General features: G+C 36.9%; 1 protein-coding gene and 1 pseudogene across 1 annotated transcript; both read right to left on the reverse strand.

Moving 5' to 3' along the window:
• The window catches only part of LOC126792213 (F-box protein FBW2-like), a 75,026-nt pseudogene that overhangs the window by 6,222 nt on the left and 47,268 nt on the right, over positions 1–21,536 (reverse strand).
• Positions 619–7,769, reverse strand: LOC126792638 (uncharacterized). Its single transcript, XM_050519079.1, has 12 exons — positions 7,551–7,769; positions 7,006–7,147; positions 6,421–6,516; positions 5,329–5,405; positions 4,108–4,187; positions 3,230–3,290; positions 2,858–2,925; positions 2,649–2,730; positions 1,843–1,926; positions 1,653–1,730; positions 1,156–1,275; positions 619–983 (listed from the first exon to the last, which is right to left on the reverse strand). Exons 1-12 carry the CDS (start codon positions 7,716–7,718, stop codon positions 807–809), a joined length of 1,233 nt encoding a protein of 410 aa, XP_050375036.1. The 5' UTR covers positions 7,719–7,769; the 3' UTR covers positions 619–806.

Here is a 21,536-nt window from a genome sequence, read left to right on the forward strand (position 1 = left end):
CCCAAATGAGGATGAAGATGGTGAGAATAGTTCCCTTAGTCTTGATAATTGAATTTCTTTATTGCTTGAACTGGGTACTAGCCTAACACTATGATTTTTTGTATAGAGGTAGATCATCCTCTATATATGATCTTTTGTATATGATATATGGATGTAGATCACCATCTACGGGATGACTGGGATCCTGGACCAGGAGTGTATGAATGAAGTGTTACCTTTGGAAACAATTTACTTGCCCAACTTATAGAGATAATGATTGGATTGGTACAATTATTCCAACAATGTGATCGATTCAGGAATATAAGTATGGGAAATGGAGGATGAACAAGAACGGGAAGAGATGTAAGGGACGACCAACAATTTATTCAATGTCCGTTTCACTTTTACAGGCCGCAGTTCATTGCCAATGTTTTATCTTATAAATTTTTAATAACCAATTGTTCACACATTTCAACTGAAGAGATTTTCTCAAATCACCACAACCACTTAGTTTTCCACTAAGATTACAAGAATTATTTCTGCCTCACAGGATTGTTTCACATAAAAGGAGAAAATGGGGTTTGTCATCCTCCTGGAATGGCCATTATTGATTTCTAAATTAAAAAAAAATTGACGCCCAATACAAAGACCACCCTTCCTATTTCTCATCCTAAAGAAAGGTAGTCTGTCATAAACATGTCTTTAAATATCATCAAATAATATCCATTTTGAATGACAATAACAGGAAGAATGCCATTAATTGTTAAGCACATTCTTGTTATCGACAAATCAAAGCATTCAACATCACCTCAAAATGCAGATTTTACTTACAAAACACCAAAGAAAGGATTTTTTATTGCAGAGTCTAGCTCAGACCCAGCTGAATGGAGTACTGCCATGTCAACCTTGTCTCTGGCAAGAAACAAGAACTCATCGCCTTCCATTTTCTCAAATCCACACAACTCAAGAAACTGAATGCCTCCCCTCAGCGAACCAACCCTATCCTGTTAGATCACGGGACCAGGGTTATGACAAAACAATAGAAAATTGATAATACCAAACTGTGGAGTAGGAGCAAACTTATACTGTTTTAAAAGTTCAATACATAAAACAATGTGCAACAAGCATATAATAAGATACAAAAGAAACAAGTGAAATATACATTACAAGAACTACCTGGAACGATTGGTTAGCGAGTCTTATTTTTCTGAATTTCTCCTCATCAGGATTTTTCACAACATTCCCTACAAAAGTTAAAAGCGTCTGGAATGCTCTCTTTACTTTGGCATCATCCTCCTATACAAACAAAAAAAAAACATAAGAAAGGCCGTTCAGCTTCAGCAAAGCACACCAAAGCATTCAGCATAAATACTGCAATAGTTTCCATTTAACATCTTTTCCTATCATTTCTCATTTATATAGAAATTCCAGCACAGAGGATTATGGCTTAGCAGTCTTGTGTTGGTGCCAACTAGATTTATATAAACTCAGTAATCAAATGTCTAACAGCATTCAAAAAGCTAACAGTACGGAGAACCATCAACTGAAAGGCAAACCCCTGCACTATTTACCAGGCTAATAAAGTCACTCCAAAATAAGGTAGTACATAGTTGTTCTGTTTTCTTTTTTTTTTTCAAATTGAAATATTGGCATGATAATTCGTTGTTATTTACCTTGTGATTCTGCTTGAGAGATCTCAAACACTCTCTCATTTGCTCTGCTTTAGTAGCAGGCCTGACTGGCAATGACATCTGCAATTTGGAACGTTGGATACCACAATCCCAGAGAAGTTCATCAGTACGGGTTTCAGCAAAGTCAACATGGCATTTAAAATGGAAATAACATTGACAAACATGCTCGTGCCTTTTTCTCTTCTACGACAGGTGCAGATGATTTTGTAGTAGAAGGATCTTCTGGTGGCAAACCAAGTTTCCTCCTCCTTTCTGCCTGTGAAGACAACTATAAGGCTCACTCACAATCATCGAAAAAAGAACAGAAACAATAAAAAAATAAGAAGAAAAACAACATGCAGGGGAATATAAGATTAAATTGCTTAGATGTACGAAGAAACTAGCTCAAAGACATTGATAATTAACAATTAACGTCTTCCTATATATTCTAGGATAGTTATTAGTATATTTAATTACTTCAGAATGGAGAAAAATGTGGGTATTTCCTTTGTCTAAATTTGTTACATAGAAAGCTGCAGCAGTTAATTATTCTAAATCACGTGGAGCCCTTAAAAGTTCACCAAAACTCTCCTTATCATAAGAGGTATGTACACACCTCCTAGAACATAACTTGCATCCTGTTGATAACACCACCTTCATAATATCAACATTACTCCAGACTTCATTTCCAACATTGGAGCTTGTTTAGAATCAGTCATGCCTCATCAGACACTAGGAATTTCACACACAAAAAATAAATCCCAACTGTGTTTTTTTCTTTGTGTTGTCAGTTCCTGACATCAACTAAAGCTTTACTCTGCAGATACACATAATAAGCTTAGTCTTTACATCTTTTGGTGAGCACCGCTACCACCACCCAACAGTAACACAAAAGGATGATGGTCATAAACAAAAATCTCAGAAACAGCATGCATGATAACATCAGATTATACACATCCCTGACTCATCTAAAAACTTCATTCTGAGTAGTTTTGCTACCTTATCTTCTTCCAGTTTTTGACGGATCCTCTCCCTGGCTCTTTTCTCTTCTTCTTTCTCAGCTTTTCGTAACGCCAATATCCTATTAAAAAATACATATTTAAATGAAGACGGAAAATGCATGCAAATAATGTATGGAAGAATATCTTATATGGTAGATTGCACCACAATCATAATATCACTCAAAAGGTGTAAAGGGTGAAATAAACCGTTTTCTTTCATTATCTTCTTCTATCCTCTTCGCTTCTAGGAGTTCCTTGCCAACTCGAATCCTCTCCTGAAGAAATAAAGGAATCTATCATCAAACACATGTTCTCCTTGATATCGGCCAACAAACAAAAAAAGTATGAACACATTTAATGATCAATGTTATTCACAAATTCATATTCATTCAGTTCAAATTCAATAATTTATTTTAAAAAGTGCATATATCACTAAAATTATAATACTAACAAATACACAACGGATTAACAAACAGGGTTCTCTACAATTAGAATGCAGCTTTTTCAGAATGAAACCATGGATGCAAGAAAATTACATCTGTAATGAGCGAATAGACGAGAGAAGACTTTCAGAAATACCTTTTCTCTTTCTCGTTCCATCCTCTTCTCCTCTTCTTCCTTTTTCTTCCGAGCCTTCTCCCTTAAAAATCATAAAAAATAAAATTGTGGCAACAAATTATCAGATATGAGTTCCCAAAACTATATTATCAACACACAACATTGAGGGATATAACAAAATAACACACAGAATGTACTTTTTATACCATGAATACAATGTCGAATATAGAGACAGCCTGAGAATACATCCAGATGTGGGAAGTACACAACTTTTAGCATTACATCAAGAAATCACATGAAGCCAGAGTGAACATTGCCATTGCAGAGTTCAATGTCTTTAATAACCCAGCTTGAAGCCTTGAAAAGATACTTAGAGAACAAAGAGCCATACACAGAAGGTAAGCTCAACAATGTGTTTATCTTATCGCTGACACAGATCATAAGTACCAAACATCTTTACGAAAAAATTACCATTGCTTTCCAGACTGAAATCTTATTTTCAGCGATTCATTTCACATGAGTAAACAAGAAAGAGAAAATACATGCAACACCAGAGGGAAAATGTATAACATTATGATTAGTAATTATACAGGTTTTTGCTTGGTGACATGAGTATTTCTTCCTAATGCAATAAATATCCAATTTTCACACCAAGGGAGAAGAAGCTTTATGTTGTCTATCAGATACAAAATGAAGGCCAATATGGAGCTTCAGTTTGACATTAATGTGGACTCACAAGATTGAAAATGGAAACACTTGTACTCAGTGAAAGGAGATAAATATAGTGACACAGAAATTAGGATCTTCAAAGCCTTCCATATCAAGATGATGTAATGGTAAAATGATCTCATTATGTCAACAGTGATGATATGACACAAATGATGCACAGGAGTATTTACCTAAGCTCATGTTGCTTGGCTTTCAATTGCTCGGGTGTTAGAGAAGGTTTTGGAGCCTCAACTTTAGAGTTCGCTGGTACCTGGGAACATAGAAACAAGCAAAGTTTCGAGTTTACTAGCAACAAAGTCAACTTCATAACATCTGACATTGTTGGAGACCACTATAGAAAGCAAACAAAGAAGCAGCTCATGGAAGAGTAAGGGATGCTGGGTTATTACTACCACAAGTGTCATGTAACAAAACATTGTTGGATTTCCAACCAATGACTTTAATAGCAAGTCTATGTGTATCTTGTATTAATAACGAGTACTATCTTTCATAACCACATAAGCTCTTTAGTGTTGATTGTTGAAGATATTTTCTTGACCCTTAAAATTTGCCAAATGCCATCACAAATATATATATATATATATACATATTTTCTCAGGTCCGGAGGTTCGGACCGTCCGGATTCAGCCATTCCAGCCACCGGCGATGTGCAACGACGGCGCAGATGGTACCAGCCGTGCTCCCCCCTCCCGGCGATCCCGTATGTGCCGGCCAGAGCTCCATCGGCGACCCACAGAGGCCAGAATAGCGAAATCACCGAAATCTGCCCATAAACTTTTTTTTGCAGATTCCGGCCGCCGTGGGTCGCCAACAGAGCTCCGGTCGGCACATACGAGATCGCCGAGAGGTGGGTAGTGTGGTTGTCGTGATCCGCCCCGCCGTTGTGGCCTGCCATCGCCGAAAACGGCGAATCCGGACGGTCCGGTCCTCCGTAGCCAAAAACATCTGTATATATATCCGGCAACGACAGACCGCAATGGCACGGTGGACCAGCACAGCTGCACTACCCACCTCCCAGCGATCCCATCTGTGCCGGCCGGAGCTCCATCGGCGACCCACGGCGGCCGGAATCTGCAAAAATCAAGTTTATAGGCAAATTCCGGCGATTTCGCGATTCTTGCCACCGTGGGTCACTGATGGAGCTCCAACCGGCACAGACGAGACCGCCGAGAGGTGGGGAGTGGGGCTGTCGTGGTTCATCCCACCATTGCGGCCTGCCATCGCCGGAATCGTCAAATCCGTACCTTACATAATGTACGGACGTCCACACCTAAAAATTCTCCTATATATATGTATGTACCAAACTGCTACAATTTACCATTGTGCAGAGAGAGAGAGAGAGAGAGAGAGAACTCATCAAAGGATCAAAACGATGGTAAGTGGTAACTTACCAAAGGCATCTCATCTATGTCCATATCATTCTCATGTTCAACTATCCAATTGACGGCAGCCTCCAGGCTCACATTACCTAAAGAAACCCAATAGTAAAAATTATATTTCACATGAGTGAAAATAAATAAATAAACTGACTGAAATAACACAACACAACACCAGAAAACAGCTCACAAGTTTTACCACATGACATTCTAAAAGTATCTGAATGCGTAGAATTACTTTAACAGTCCAGCTGATATTTTATTGTTCTGAGCAGGGTAGGGTTTATATAAAAATGAAGAACAAAAAAAGTAACAGATACATTATGCAAAATTTTAATGTATTCTAATATTTTAAGTGCTTTCCTCTACACAAGCTGGTCAGAGTTCCCATCTTATGTAGACAACTGAGGCTTCTCTGTTCTAGTTCCACTTTCTGCAGAGGATATGTTTTAATTCATTTGTGATCATGACAGAAAGGACAACCTTAGCAACTATAAAGTAATAAATGCTAGGTCCTAAACATGAGGAAGAACACCAAACCAGATCTCCTACTAGATCGTTAAGTGCAATGACAATGGGTTTATATCATGCTACTACACTCGGATCATTTGACAATCTTTTTACTCTTTCTCTTATGTATGAAACCAAACAGTCCCCCAAATCCAACACACTGACCCCTTGAAACTGGGTCCTCCCACCAAGCTATAAAATCTTTAGGAGAAAGGATCCTCTAGCAAATAGCTTTCTAGGTACTGTAGTGTTCAAATTCCAGACCAGATGGGACAGAATCAGGCCTGAGGATTTCTACTAGCCCTTCATTAGTAACGATAAAATTATATCCAAGAGGCCATGCTAAGATCACACAAGAAAAATATCAATAAATTAAAAAAAAACTACATGAGTTGATTTTTATTGGTTTCTATGTTTCAATAGCACTTCTAACTATTGTTAGCATCCACTATCAACTACAGTAAAATGTAGCAGTCTTTTTTAGATGACAGAAGAAATATATTGAAGCTTCCATCAAGAAAACATTACTGGGCATACACAGTAATTAAAAAACGCATACATGTATATATATATATATATGTCTTTTCATGAGCTCACCAGAATAATGAAGTGCACGGGTAGCTCGCTCTGTTGAAAATCCCATTCCTTCTAGTTCCTGAAGCAGATTTTTGTCGACCTCGGGAACTACCATTTCTAGATGGAAAAACACAAAACCAAAATTTTTTTAAACCAGACCCTAAAAACATGTTGACAGCCATCCTAGTAAAAAATTCCTATCCTAGCAGACCCATAAGAAACAACCCAAGAGAAGAACTATCTAGTGCCATATCGTTCTTTCGTGCAAACTTGTGCATAGTGAAAAGAATGATGCATACTGTTTAATGATGCATACATCAAGATAAGACTATGAACTTGGGGAAAGCACATACCCCAATTCTACATCGTAATAAATTGAAGGATATATATGTAAGATAACTTCATCTTAAACAGACATAATGGTAGTCCTCCAACGTGTCATGCCAAATGGGCACAAAGAAAGTACAAGTTGCTCCATAAAAGAAACTCCAACCGGCCTAAACCCCGTTAGGCAGCATTCCATTATACAAAGAAACATATTCATGACTCTCCCCAATGCTTACACAATTATATCATACTTTTAACTCAAGAGAAAAAAAAAAGTACCTTCTGTCTGGCTAGTTGCAGCAACACCTTCCAACACTGAAGCAGCCACCTTGGGAACCTCCAAACTTATCGGCTTTGCTGCATCTGCAGTCTTATCAGCAAACTCAGTGTGCCCGGTTCTTTTGGTGTGCAGATCACTTTCCTTCATGATCAAACATGCAAAACCCGCAAACAACCATAAAATTTAGTTTTCTTTGTCTTCTAATAAACACAGTAACTTAATTTTCAACATTCTGAACATAAACATATGATCAAGCTCTGTTCACTAATGCAGTTCAAAAGACCAAACTCAATCAACCCTTCTGAATTTAAGTACCGATGCGTATCCCAAATCTGCTCATTAATTCCAGCAAAGTTTTACTCTATTACATCTACAAAGATTCAAATTTTGCAAACAAAATTCAATATCATGATATTGGGTTCCCGTATTCAACTAAAATTATTCTAATCCAGATGAGTAAATCCACTATAAAAGCCGAAAGAACAAAACTTGAGATCATAAACAGAAGAAAAAGGTGGAGTACGACATGGGTTTTGGATCATACGGTTTTGGATCGGCATGGTTTGCCGCAAGTGGAGCAGACGAGGTTGAGAACAGGCTCGGTGGACTCGGCGAAGTTGGAGTGGGAGGTGAGCTCGGCGTGTTCTTGGGCTTCCTCGACAGACCTGAGGAGAGCCCCACAGTCCCCGCACTTGAGAGATACGCCCGCCATTGGTTTCGACAATGTCCCCTGACTTTCACACTTCTGAGCTCAACTCGACAACGTTTCAATTTGTACTTATGTTTTTTCTTTCTTTTCTTTCCTTGGATTATTAAATAAAAATAAATAAAATAAACCGAGGAAGTATGATCCGGTTCTATTAGGGGTTTTAAGCTCTAGTGTTTGTTTTTCTGTTTTAGTTAATTCGTACAAATACAGTGAATTAATTATTAATAAGGAAAATTGTGTACATCTTTGCAAAATAAAAGGAAAATACATAACTAACATGAATTTCAAAGTTGTCTATCTTCTATTTTTAATATTATGAGGTCACGTTTACTAAACCGTAAGTTTAAACAATGCAACACGAGCAAAGAAGGAAAAACGATGCTAGGTTTAATAATGACAATGGTTTGTTGCTCGGTGATAAAGGCTCCTCGAATCAGTGGCTAATGATAGGAGAGATCAAATTAGTGGAAATTGCAGAGGGTTTGGTTTGGTCCTTACCTATCAGAGTTGAGTGTTAAAATTGTATAGTTGGTTTGTGCGCAAGAAGGCTGGGACGGCAAGCTTCATAATAACGGCTCCTTTATAGTTAGTTGGGCGTTCAGCTAGATGGTGCACTTAACGTTCTCTACCTGTTATGGGTGTGTAGTTAGATATTAATATGTCAAATGGTCAATACGACTTATTGGTTGGGTGAAGTTAAGTGTCATAATTATTATCCGACATCAACATAGTAAGAGAATTGTGTCATTTTGTGGAATAAATGAAAAATTGATTTGAGTTATATGAGATTTATGATGCTTATGCTAACACCTTGATTATAGAATAGTCCCTATTATTCTATTTTAAATTCAGCTTAGGGTGCCACACGTTTGTAATTAAATTACTTTGTAATTGAGTTATATATGTCACCGCTATCTTAAAATAATAAAATATATGCACTAGTCAATAAAGCACGATTTGTTGATTGATGCTGGTTAGAATATATGGTTTTTTTTTAGAAACTCTTGATATCATTTTGAAGCAAATTTTAGATGTTTATTTTTTTTGGGTTTTAGGCTAATGCCTTGATTCTACAAATTTAATAATCAAGGCTTAGCTTCTCTTAGCTTCTCTTGAAAAAAATTTGTCTTGGTTCAACTTTGACAAAAATCTTTTTATCTCTGTCATGATGGGAAACATATTTAATGTTGTTGCTTGATACAAAATTGTGTCTCTGTCGATGGGATCTACTTGTTTTTCTTGGGCGATGATGGCCGAGCAGCCTTCCTCGACATGATGGGTCGTTTGCTTGGACCTAAGCCAAGTATTCAGGCTTTAAAGGTACAATCTCTACATCTTCCTCAAGGACTTTACTTTTGGCAAAATATTAAGAACAGTACATGAGATTTGAGTCAGTAATAATTAAGGTGAATTTAGTTTAGAAAATAGCACAATGGTGTCTCAGGTCTGAAACCCAACTCAATTTAAGTACCCGTCGTTAGTTTGGTCATGAATGTATGTGACTTCCGTTAAAATTCTAAGGGTAGATCCATTTCTTTTGAGGGTGATTTTTTATCTTCTAATATTTCTCACTGGTGTTGATACGCCCCGAATCTTTTACAATTCGTTGTGATTATAGTTTTATCTTTTACTCGGAACGAGAGTCGTACTAAGTGTGACGACTCTACGAGTTGAATTTTTGATGCATAAGTATTCAGAGGAAACTTCCTTTACAAAAGTTGTAGGGCTCGTCAATACGAATTCGTGGACATGCGGTACGCATAAATCAGAGTTTGTATGAAAAAGTTACGAATCAAAACGCGTATTTGGTATTTTTGGAATTTAGTATAAATTGGGGGATTAAAGGGGAGAAAATCAGAAAATTAAAAATCACCTGCCACTGTTCATCCCGAACTCCCCTCGACCCCGTCGCCTTCCTCCATCGATTTCGCCACCGTCCAGCCGAGCTAGGGCGGTGCACTGGTCTCAAACAGAAGGTGACTCGTTCCCCTACATTTCTGGGTTGGTGGCAGCACCTGTCTCGCCGCCGTGAAAGAGCGGTGCCGCCCGAAAGTTTCGCCACCGCCGTACCCCTTTTTCCGATGAAGCTCCCTCATTCGGCCGCCAAAGGATTCGAACATTTGCGTTGAGGTAGGAAAATAGATGATTTGAAATTCTAAGGTTTGTGAATAGAGTTGATTTTGTGTTCTTCATAAATTGGACTGTTTAGGCTTGGATTTAGACTCTATTGTGAAATAGAAAGTTGTTAGAAATGTCGAGTAGATTTTGTTGATGAAATTTGGTGAGAATCGGAGGTTGCCGGAATAGTGGCGCGTGTGGCGGTTTTTGGAGCAGTGAGTTGCTCCATCGAGTAGCCTTCGTCCATACGAACTTCTCGACATTTTAATCATCGAATTTGTTAATCGTATGAGGTTGTTGATCTAGATTATCGTTGGTAGGGACAATGTATTATTATTGTCGTAAGTATTATGTTTATTTAATGTTTGTTGTTTATGTGTTTGTATCGATTGGTAGTCATATGTTAAGAATGTGATTGTTTTGATTGATAATGGATATGGGGTTGTGTGCTTTATGAATGATGGTTAGGATATTAATTATGTTCGTCATTGTGATGTGGTGATTGTGATATACGAATCGAAATGGTTATGAGATTTGTATTGTTAAGGGGAGTGTTGTAGGTTGGTGGTAAATGAGAGGGTTTGTGATACCGGCATTTATCCTTGATTGTTGGCGGTTGTGGGTTCTGTAGTTTTAGTTAGTGGGAGTGATTGGATTGGTGGAGAGTTGAACTACGAGTGACTTGATCCCTTTTAAAAGGGTATGTAGACAACCCGAACAAAGTTTGGGTGCAGCCACCTTTATTATAAAATACATATCGTTGTTTAATGATCTAACTTGGGTTTCGGAGCGTAAACTCGAGTTGTGTTACCATAGTGGTATTAACAACATACTAGTGAAATGGTGTGTTTCAACGTTTAGTTTATTTGATTATGAATATGTTGATGCTTTTGTGATGAGTTGATGTTATGTCTGAGACGATGACTGTATATTGTTACGAGTGGGACTCGGGGTTATGTTATGTGGCTTTTGTTAGATACTTGAGGAGAGTGGGGAGAACCGGAAGATAGGGGATGAACTGGAGGAACCGGAAGAGAGGGGATGAACTGGAGGAACTGGAAGAGAGGGGATAAACCGATAGAATCAGAATAGATGAAATGAACCGGGAGAACCGAAAGAGAGGGGATAAACCGGGAGAACCGGAAGAGAGGGGATGAACCAGAATAGAGGAGATGAACCCGCAGAACCGGAAGAGATGGGATAAACCGGGAGAACCGAAAAAGAGGGGATGAACCGGGAGAATCGGAAGAGAGGTATCAACCGGGAGAACCGGAAGAGATGGGATGAACCGGGGAATCAGAAGAGAGGGAATGAACCTGGGGAACCGGAAGAGAAGGGATGAACCGGAGGAACCGGAAGAGAGGGGATGAACCAGTAGAACCGGAAGAGAGGGGATGAACCGGGAGAACCAGAAGAGAGGGGATAAACCTAGAGAACCAGAAGAGAGGGGATGAACCAGCAGCACCAGGAGAACCATAAGTGAGGGGATGAACCGGCAGAACCGGGATTGAGGGGATGAACCGGCAGAACCGGGATTGAGGGGATGAACCGAAAGCGGTATTGATATTACCGAGTCGCCGAAAGAGAGGGGATGTACTAGCAGACTCTCGACAGAGATTAGAAATGAGAAGACTAGTGACTCACCGAGTGTCGTATGGTCTCGTATTTACTTTTCAAGTGGACATCGTTGTAAGTATAAATTTACACGGTTCGGTGTTTGTAGAATGTTGTATGATTGTTTTGGCCCCATCGTCTTAGTGGGTTGGGTGGTTGCGGTATAAGACAAGCTAAGAGCTCAAGGAGTCCAATGAGATTAGGTAACAGACATTGCATACTCCGTCATACGTTTTTAATTATATTTTTGAATTGTGATTGTGGAGTTGGAAATTTGGGGAGTATGGTGGCTCTAGGTGTTGAGGTTGGATTAGAGATATTTGGAGTGTCTTTTGTGCAGGTAGGGTTGGTTACTTTCAAAAGAGACTATGCTGAAATTTTTGGTATATCTCATTTGACAGTGGTCCCCGCACAATATGCCTCAATTTTAGGGTATATTTTTTGGCGGGTCGTGTCAGATATCTCTATTTTCGTCGAGCCGCCGACTAGTTCCCTTTCTCTCTTTAATGTGTTCTTTTCTTTCTTTTGTCTTTGTTCATATGACCCAAATTTGCAAAGAAGTTTAGTTTAATTGTCATTAACGCCACAAGATCTCAATTACAACAAATTATCCATCAACTATTCGACTTATGGCATAGTATGGCGGTCATTGAGGCGGAACACAGTCCAAAATATGCTCAGTTCAACCAGGCTCAAGGTGGCCAAGGCCACATACATTTCAGTTCCGTTGAGATTGATCCTTCAATTTTATTTTATTACTTCTGGTTGATTTACATCTTTATGTGGCCTTGTTCTTTGTATCAAATGACCATTTAGATGAAAATTCGAGATCTATATTTTGGGGTAATATATTCATGATTTCTTGGTTATATTTTAGAGTAATTCATGATTTTTGTTTTGGTTATGGACTGATGTTGAAGAATTTAATTAAAGTGTGCCTTCGTGTTCAATTATATGAGCTTGAGTTGCTTTGGATCCATGGCCAATTTGATTGAGAGCTAGATATTTGGGGGATTGGTGAGCTGGGGTGGCTTGTTATTATAATTATGATTGTTGTTTCCTTGAGTTTATATTGATTTATAAATTTCAAAGTTTGGTGCTTGCTTAGTTTTGTGTATTTTGTTGTGGAGTACGCCTAGTGACACAAAGAAGATTCAAATGAGAGAGATAGATAGTAATGCTCTATAGATGAGATGAGAGAGAGAGAGAGTATCCACTGCTCCAGAAGAGGAAAAATTGGGCAAAATACCATAGTAGCCTTTGACGAATGAGTAATTACATAGGACTAACGTGGTTATTGACGACATGTACCAAAGTTGATTCGAGTTTTAAATCACATACACTATTGTGAAGTTTTTAGAAGTTAATTTACCATAATTCTTAGTGTTCCATATGTCATGTACTCTTCTTAAAATTTTCACTTTACTTTTTCTCAAAAGGTTTCACCTAATTCAAATATTCCTCAAATCAATTACTTGATCAATATTAATTAGGAATCTTGGTTCTGTTAATTTAAAAAAGAAGAAGAGCTAACCCTCTCCCTTGATAAGTAGCTCCACTTTTTATGGAGTTGAGGAAGTCGAAACCTAGAGATTTGTGCAAGAGGGCAGCGACAACCTTTGGGAGTGACTTGCATCAAGGTGTGTTGGCATTCTGCTTAAAGGACACGACTAGGTTAGGATGAGTTGTTGGTGTTGGTGTGCGATGTGGTTTTGCTTCCTGAAAGGCGTTGTGGTTTATTGAGGCAAGGTGGCACTTTGACCAAAGATGACCTTCTTTATCGTTTAGGGTGCATTGAGGTGTTGTTGAAGGCTGAACTTGTAAGCCCCAAAATCTTGATGAGCTAAATTGAGATCGTATGTTAATTATTTTATGGTCTCAGTAATTATTTAAGTAAATGCTCGGTAATATTTTACATAATTTTCTACATGGTGGAATCCTTGATATCAGAGTTTGGTATTACATTACACATCACGGTGAGTATGTGGAAGTTTTTCTGTGAATTATTCGGATTCACGAATTATTTTATGTGATTTTCTGAAGTTGAAATTATTAAGAATTTATTGGAAAATCAGAAATTAATTCTAGTGAGATCCGGGTCGTTGAAATGTCACAATTTATTATCAACCTTTGGATATAAATGGTGGAAAGTGTAAATCGGAAGATGAGATTATAACGACATGTTTTCTCAAAACCATCGTGCTCGATTTCATCCTTGCCGACCCAAAACTTATGCGCGCTACCGCCAGCTCAACACTGGCCGGCGCACCGACATGGTTTTGTCCCTCTCGTCGTCGTGCGCCTCCCTATGATAACATCTTATCCTATTGTTGTCGGAGGAGGAAGAATCAAGGAAGGAGAAGCCTTAACAGTTCCGGGTTTCCATTGGCGACTCGCAGCCTTTTACGACAATTTCGACCACTGTTTGATCTCCTCTTGGTATTGATATTCTCCTCCTCTCCGTGCTACACAAGTCTATATAATTAGTTCTTCAATTCAATTAAGTTTTGATCAAATCTTTCTTCTTCTAGATTTGCTCGGCTTCGGTGTGGCTTGGCGATCCTCTTGGGTTTCTGGTGACTTGCTCTCTCTTTCCTTGCGTTGGTAGCTGAGCTCAAACTAATTAGGAGCTGAATTGCAGAGCTGCTGAAGCAGAGGCAGCCAAGAGAAGATTTCTACTGTACTGAGTTTGTTAATGAAGCTTCCTACTAATTTGGATTCAAGGGTGTAACTACAACGAAGATTTCTACTCTTTTCCATGCACTTTCTTATACATAACTATCATAGTAACTACAAATATAAACTATGTAACTATGCATGTAGCTATGTCAGATAAAAGATCAAATGCTTATAGCAGATTACTAACTTGACATTTTGTTGTTTGAATCCATGTCGATCTTTTCCTAGATTCACTTCTTAACACTCTCAGTTTTGTTTGGTGGGACAAAATGAATGAGAATCAGTTTGTGCTCTAGAAGGGATCGAATTGGCTTAAAAGGTTGTTGTCATGAATAATTGTCTGTGACAGTTTCATGACAGTTACTCAACAACTCCTTCCATCAAAGAACTGTCAAATAACTTCCTGTCTTAATCCAATCTGTGTCCTAATGATTTTACTGTTTGAATTCAAATTCAAACAAATGCTAACCAACTCTTATTACATAATCGATTATATCAAAATATAAGTGAAGGTAAATATATATAACTCTTAATGTGAAATTCTAAGCTTGTTCATTGATGTAAAATATAGCCTTAGTTCTTTTATGTTGCATAGGCTATCTTACAATCGCCCACTGAACTAGGATTATACTTTACAATCTATAATCAAGCTTACTTAAGTGTGCGCTTGAATATCATACAAGTTTTCATCTGCTCCAAAACCCTGCCAATTAAATTTAACTATAATGAACTATAAAAGAACATGATAGTTTGATAAAATATCAGTCTCTTATAATCACATTTCAGCAAACTCAACCACATGGATTACCACTATAAAATCTTGTTTGACTGAACATGATCGATTTCAAACAATTGATCCTGATGGCTTAAGATATTGTTGCATACTTCCATAATATAAAACTAAGGAAACTGAATGTATACTTTGAATTATGCAGCAACTTTAAATTAAAAGATTGAATTAAACTAATGAAAAACATGATGAATATTGCAATGAACAACATAGCAAATACTTATGCGTGTGCTATAATATAAGTTGTCTTACATCAGTTTTGTAAAGCTAGTCATCAAACTTGCTCGGAACTCCTATATTTTTCATATGATTTGTAAATGCTTCAACTGGTAATGTCTTTGTTAGTGGATATGCCAACTGTTCCTTAGTTCCAATCTTGATTACTTCAATTTCATTGTCTCTAACACTCTCTCTGACTGAGAAATACTTAACATCTATATTCCTTGAAGCTGATGTTCGTTTCTTGTTCTTTGAAAAGAACACAGCTGCTGCATTATCACAATAGATCACTAAAACTCTTTCAATCGAATCAACCACCTTCATTCTGGAAATAAAATTTCTAGCCATATAGCATGACTAGTAGCTTCAAAAATAGCAATATACTCTTCTTGAAAAGTTGAAGTGGCAGTCAATCCTTGTTTGTTACTCTTCCATGAAATTGTGCCTCCTACTAGCATAAAAATATATCCAGAAGTTCACTTTAAATCATCTAAGTCCTGTTTGTATGATGCATTTGTATAGCACTCTACTTTTAATTCTTCATCTTCTATCTTCTTATACACAAGCATGTGATCTCGAGTGCTTCTTAAATATCTTAGTACCTTCTTTCCTGCAATCCAATGCTCCTTACCAGCATTCGATTGATATCTTGAAAGCATATTCACAGTAAAACTTATATCTGGTCTTGTGCACACTTGTGAATACATAAGACTACCAATTAAGGCTGCGTAGGGTACATTCTCCATACTTTTCTCTCCAAATTATTCTTAGGACACTGCCCCTTATGAAAGTTATCACCCTTGGAAATATGTGTTTTACCAGATTTGCACAACTCCATTCCAAACCTCTTTAAGACCTTATCAATGTAATTCTTTTGTGACAAACTCAGCAAATTTCTTTTTCCGTCTCTACTAATTTCTATGCCAAGCACATAGTGTGCTTCCCCTATATCCTTCATATCAAAGTTTCTATTCAGAAAATCCTTGGTAGCCTTCAACAACGCCACATCACTGCTAGCTAGTAATATATAATCTACATATAATACCAGAAATATGAAGTTACTCCCACTGATTTTGCAATATACACATTCATCTAATTTATTCTCTTCAAAACCAAAGCTTGTAATTACTGCATCAAATTTCAGATACCATGTCTAGATGCTTGTTTCAAGCCATAGATTGACTTATGTAACTTACAAACCTTCTTCTCATCCTCCAAAAAACCATCTGGTTATAACATGTATATGTTTTCAATCAAATCTCCATTTAAGAACGTTGTTTTGACATCCATCTGGTGCAATTCAAGATCAAAATGTGCAACTAGGGCCATCATCACTCTAAAAGCATCCTTGGTAGAAACATGTGAGAATATTTCATTGTAGTCTATGCCTTCCTTCTGGTGCAATTCAAGATCAAAATGTGCAACTAGAGCCATCATCACTCTAAAAGCATCCTTGGTAGAAACATGTGAGAATATTTCATTGTAGTGTATGCCTTCCTTCTGGTTATATCCATTTGCTACAAGCCTTACTTTATATCTCTCAATATTGCATTCTACATCTTTTTTGGTTTTGTAGACCCATTTACAACCAATAGGCTTCATCTCTTTAGTTCTATTTACCAAAATCCAAACTCCATTTTGAGACATGCTTAAGAGCTCATCCTCCATTGCAAGCTTCCACTTATGGTTGTTTATAGATTGCATAGCTTCATTCACTTTCAATGGGTCAATTTCTTCCCCCCCCCCAAATCAAATTCAACAACAGTAAGGTAAAAATGATAATCTTCTGGGATAGCAGACTTTCTTGCTCTTTCTGATCTTCTCAACAAAACAGGTTCATTAGCTGCTACCTCTTGAATCACTTCATTATTTTGTACTAAATCATCTCCAATTATTGGATCTTCTGCAACAGCTTCCTCATTTACTACTGCTTGAATTTGATTTTCCATTCTTTCAATCGAAACTGGGGCTGTAACTGTTTCTGGATTATCATTTACATCCATAGTGACTTGTTGCTGCACAATTTATGGATACACAAACCATTCCTCCATGTCAAAATGCTCATTGTCAACTAGATTATCTACCAACATCTCTTCATTTGGATCAAAAAATTCATCAAAGAATGCAGCCCTGTGAGTCTCAAAAATTCTGTTGTGTCTTTCCTTGCAGTAGAACTTGTAGCTCCTTGATTTTTCTAAGTATCCAACAAAATGTGCTGAGATAGTTCTTGATTCAAATTTATCATCCTTCTCCCCATTATACACTCTAGCTTCTGCCTTGCATCCCCATACATGTAAATGATTAATACTTGGCTGATAACCATTCTAATTTTCAAAAGGGGTATTATTGATGACCTTGTTGGGAGTTTTATTACAAATGTAATTGGCTGTTTTTAAAGCCTCTACCCACAAGAACCTTGGTAAACCTGATCTTGAAAACATATTTCTTACCATGCCCATGAGAGTTATGTTTCTTCTCTCACAAACACCATTTTGTTGTGGTGTATATGGAGTTGTATATTGAGCAACAATGCCACATTGTTCTAAATATATGGCAAATGGTCCTTTATGTTCCCCTTTTCAGTATATTTTCTATAATATTCACCACCACGATTTGGTCTAACCACCTTAATTAACTTTTCTATTTGTCTTTCAACCTCAGTTTTAAAAACTTCGAAAACATCTATGACACTAAATTTTTCAGACATTAAGTAAAGAAAACAAAATCTTGAGAAATCATCTATGAAAGTCACAAAGTAACTATTTCCACATATTGTTTGGGCAGGAAATGGACCACAAACATCTGTATGAATCAATTCCAACAATTCACTGGCCCTTCGAGAATTTATTTTTCTTTGATTTGTCATTTCACAAAGTCGGACCAGCTTGTTCATCAGCCTACTCTGCTCAGCCTTGTCAGATCTCTTGTACTTTTCAGCAATTGCGTGGTAATACTCCTTAGCATATTCAGAATTTGGTATACGGCCCTTGACAACATCATTCATACTTTTCTTGATACAAATCAGTGCCATCTTATTATATTTCAGCCACTTTTCATACTTCTCCTTCTGGTCCTTAGAAGCATTTGCAGCAGGTTTAGTGGGTGGATCTTGCTTCAATACTTATCAATGTCCAACATTGCCAAATTGAGTTCTATGTCAGCCTTCCATTCCTGATAGTTCAACCCATTGAGCTTTTGATACTGGTTGATATTCAGAGGAAAATTCATGGCTGTAATGAATTTTGAACTTAAGTTAGTTATATATGAAATCTTTATTTGCATATGTATTTTCAGTTTTACTGAATACTGAATATACAAATGCACATCTCAAATGTTAAATCATGTAGAAATAACTTGTAATGAATGTCATAATACAAATAGAACTGCATAAAAAATTTCAAGATTTTGGCATCATGCGTGATACACTTATCTCTGCTGTAATGTATGAATGTCTATATGATATACAACTAAAACAAGAATTTTCAGCTCAGAGACTTAACCGCTATGGAAGTCAAATCTCATTCCAAAATTTGATGTTTTATGATCTTTCTTGGTTTTTCAACTTAACATATACTTTGGCTAATGTGTTATCACTGAACTATATATTAATTTCAGTCTATATCAGAAAGATTGTAACTTAATCTAATATATATGTATCAATCATACATAGCTACTGTGGCAGCATTTTGTATTTCATGAAACATGTATTAGTATGTTGAATCATTTATCTATTTTCTCTTGCAGGCATATATATCAACAATATTCATGTATAAGAGAAGATCATATAAGCATTTATAGATTCGTAAAACTTCATTGATGCATATCATAATCCCAGAAAACATTTGATAAAACTAAATTGCACATGAGCATCAATCTAATATATGAGCATAGTTGCTATGATACCAGCTGTAAGTTCTGCATATACATAATTATCATAGTAACTACGAATATAAACTATGTAACTATGCATGTAGCTATGTCATATAAAAGATCAAATGCATATAACAGATTACTAACTTGACATTTTGTTGTTCGAATCCATGTCGATCTTCTCCTAGATTCACTTCTTAACACTCTCAGTTTTGTTTGATGGGACAAAATGAATGAGAATCAGTTTGTGCTCTAGAAGGGATCAAATTGGCTTAAAAGGCTGCTGTCATGAATAATTGTCTGTGACAGTTTCATGACAGTTACTCAACAGCTCCTTCCATCAAAGAATTGTCAAATAATTTCTATCTTAATCCAATCTGTGTCCTAATGATTTTACTGTTTGAATTCAAATTCAAACAAATGATAACCAACTCTTATTACATAATCGATTATATCAAAATATAAGTGAAGGTAAATATATATAACTCTTAATATGAAATTCTAAGCTTGTTCATTGATGTAAAATATAACCTTACTTCTTTTATGCAGTAAAACTGCATAGGCTATCTTACAAAGGGTAAGTTGCAACTTTGAATTCAAAGTCTGGTTACTGTGAAATTCAATTGATGATCGGTGATTGATGTCCTTAAAGTTTGGGAATTATGATGATAGTTTGCAGTGAAACTATGCGGCTGTGATCTTCTATTTTACTGTAATTGAATGGCAAATTGGGAAGTCTTTGATCATTGTTTTGTCCAGATGATTAGTATGGAGTTGATTAGGACCTTGTGGAATACGTTGGTATTTTGTGAAGCTCTTAGTTTATGTACTTAACTACAGATTTGGCTCTGTGCATCTGTGCATAAACTTAACAAAAAATGAAATAAACAAGATGGACCATTGATTATATTTTGTATGTTCTGAGGTAGTAATTGGAGCTATCCGTGAGTGACTTTTGTTAAACTTGTCAAGCTAGTATAGTGAGCACTAAAGTTGATTAATTTCTTGTGCCTTGTACGTTGAGGGCAAATTTATTATGACCTTATGCTTGATTATGACCTTATGGAAAGTTCGTGACTTGCAGAGAGCGAAAGAAAGCTTTGGAATCCAGGTAGGGATTCTTTATTTATCTCGATTAGAGCTTTCCATTGTGATTTATAAAATGGTGCATGTGTGGTTTGGTTGTTTTAAATACAATTGTATTAATCTAACCACGAGAGATGTGATGGCTTGAGAGCGAAGGGTGGCACTGACTTCCTTGGGTTCGATCCCCTTAACCTCCGGAGGGTTTTAGTTACACTAGTCGTGCGAGTTCCGATCTTAAGGACAGACTCGAAACGTTGGGTAGCTTGGTGTGGTAGCGGACGCTCTTGCTATGCTTACCTGGTACAGTTTATCTGAGGTAAGGTCGTGTAGTTGGTCTATAGGACTAGCCATCAATTACTATTTGATTCTGGTGCGCTGTATTGAGAATTAGTGCACCGATTCTCGAGTCAAGCTTTTTTAAAGTTTGTCATTTATTTTTATGAAATGGTCTATAAATGTTTTTATACTGGGGACCCCAAATGCTATATTTGTTTTTAATTCTAATCGAGAAACCCTACACCAATGTCTGTGTAGGTACGGGAAAACAATGGATGGAGTTGGGTGTGTTGTTCAAATTTAGTAAACCGTTTTTCGGTTTTCTTTTCAGTTTCCATATTTGGATATCTGATTCCAGAACTCTATTAGAGCTAGTTTCTTTTCTACTCTGTATATTTATTTCCTTGAAGTTTATTAACTTCGATATATTTGTTGTATCGAGTTTTGGACGGTATATTTATGTGAAAAACAGATTTTCACCTCAAAATTTATATAAAGCTTATGTTATGTTTGTCTAAAATTATTTCACAAACTGCCTTGCGTTTCTTTAAAATGTAAATCATGTTTTCAGTTTATGTTTTATAAACTCGCGGCACTGTAACGTACTTAAACTGGTGAGTTGCAATTTAAGGCGTTACAAAACTAGTCCACCGGAGGGGTGCAATCAACGACGACTATGGTAAGCAGGACAATATGGAAGGAGATGGGTTCTAGTCCCTAGCTCTCTCGGCTTCGATCGGCTCGGAGGGCTGGGTTTTTGGGCTCATTTTTCTATTTTCTTTTCATGCATCAAGTGTTTGGTCCCTAAGGTGATTGATCATAGAGCTTCATGGTGGAGAAGTACATCATCATGGTCACTTGGATTTTGTTTCAATGATATGTCAAATAATTAGTTAAGATCATGTTGAATTTTATTTATTACTACTGTAAACATATTCCGTTTTGGAATATCTGAATGACAAAATTTTAAAAACAGTTCACAAAGTAACACCCAGTATTAATTTATGTACACCAAGTTTTAAAACATAGATTTTGATGCATCATATTTCAAGTTAAACCCAGTATACATACATCGACGTTATTTCTTCTGTTAGTCTGCATGCCATTACGAATATAATAAAGGGCATTGCTGGCTTTCGTGGGTCATGGTTTCTCTAAGACTGTATGAG

The sequence above is a fragment of the Argentina anserina genome, chromosome 4 (genome assembly GCF_933775445.1).
Source record: "Argentina anserina chromosome 4, drPotAnse1.1, whole genome shotgun sequence".
NCBI lineage: Eukaryota > Viridiplantae > Streptophyta > Magnoliopsida > Rosales > Rosaceae > Argentina > Argentina anserina.

Excerpts from the sequence above, each read along its gene's own strand:
- LOC126792638 (XM_050519079.1), bottom strand. The coding sequence starts at position 7,718 with ATGGCGGGCGTATCTCTCAAGTGCGGGGACTGTGGGGCTCTCCTCAGG. Across the intron at positions 3,291-4,107 it reads GCCAAGCAACATGAGCTTAG|GGAGAAGGCTCGGAAGAAAA; the intron begins GTAAATACTCCT and ends ATGATTTTTAAG. Across the intron at positions 2,926-3,229 it reads TGGAACGAGAAAGAGAAAAG|GAGAGGATTCGAGTTGGCAA; the intron begins GTATTTCTGAAA and ends TTATTTCTTCAG.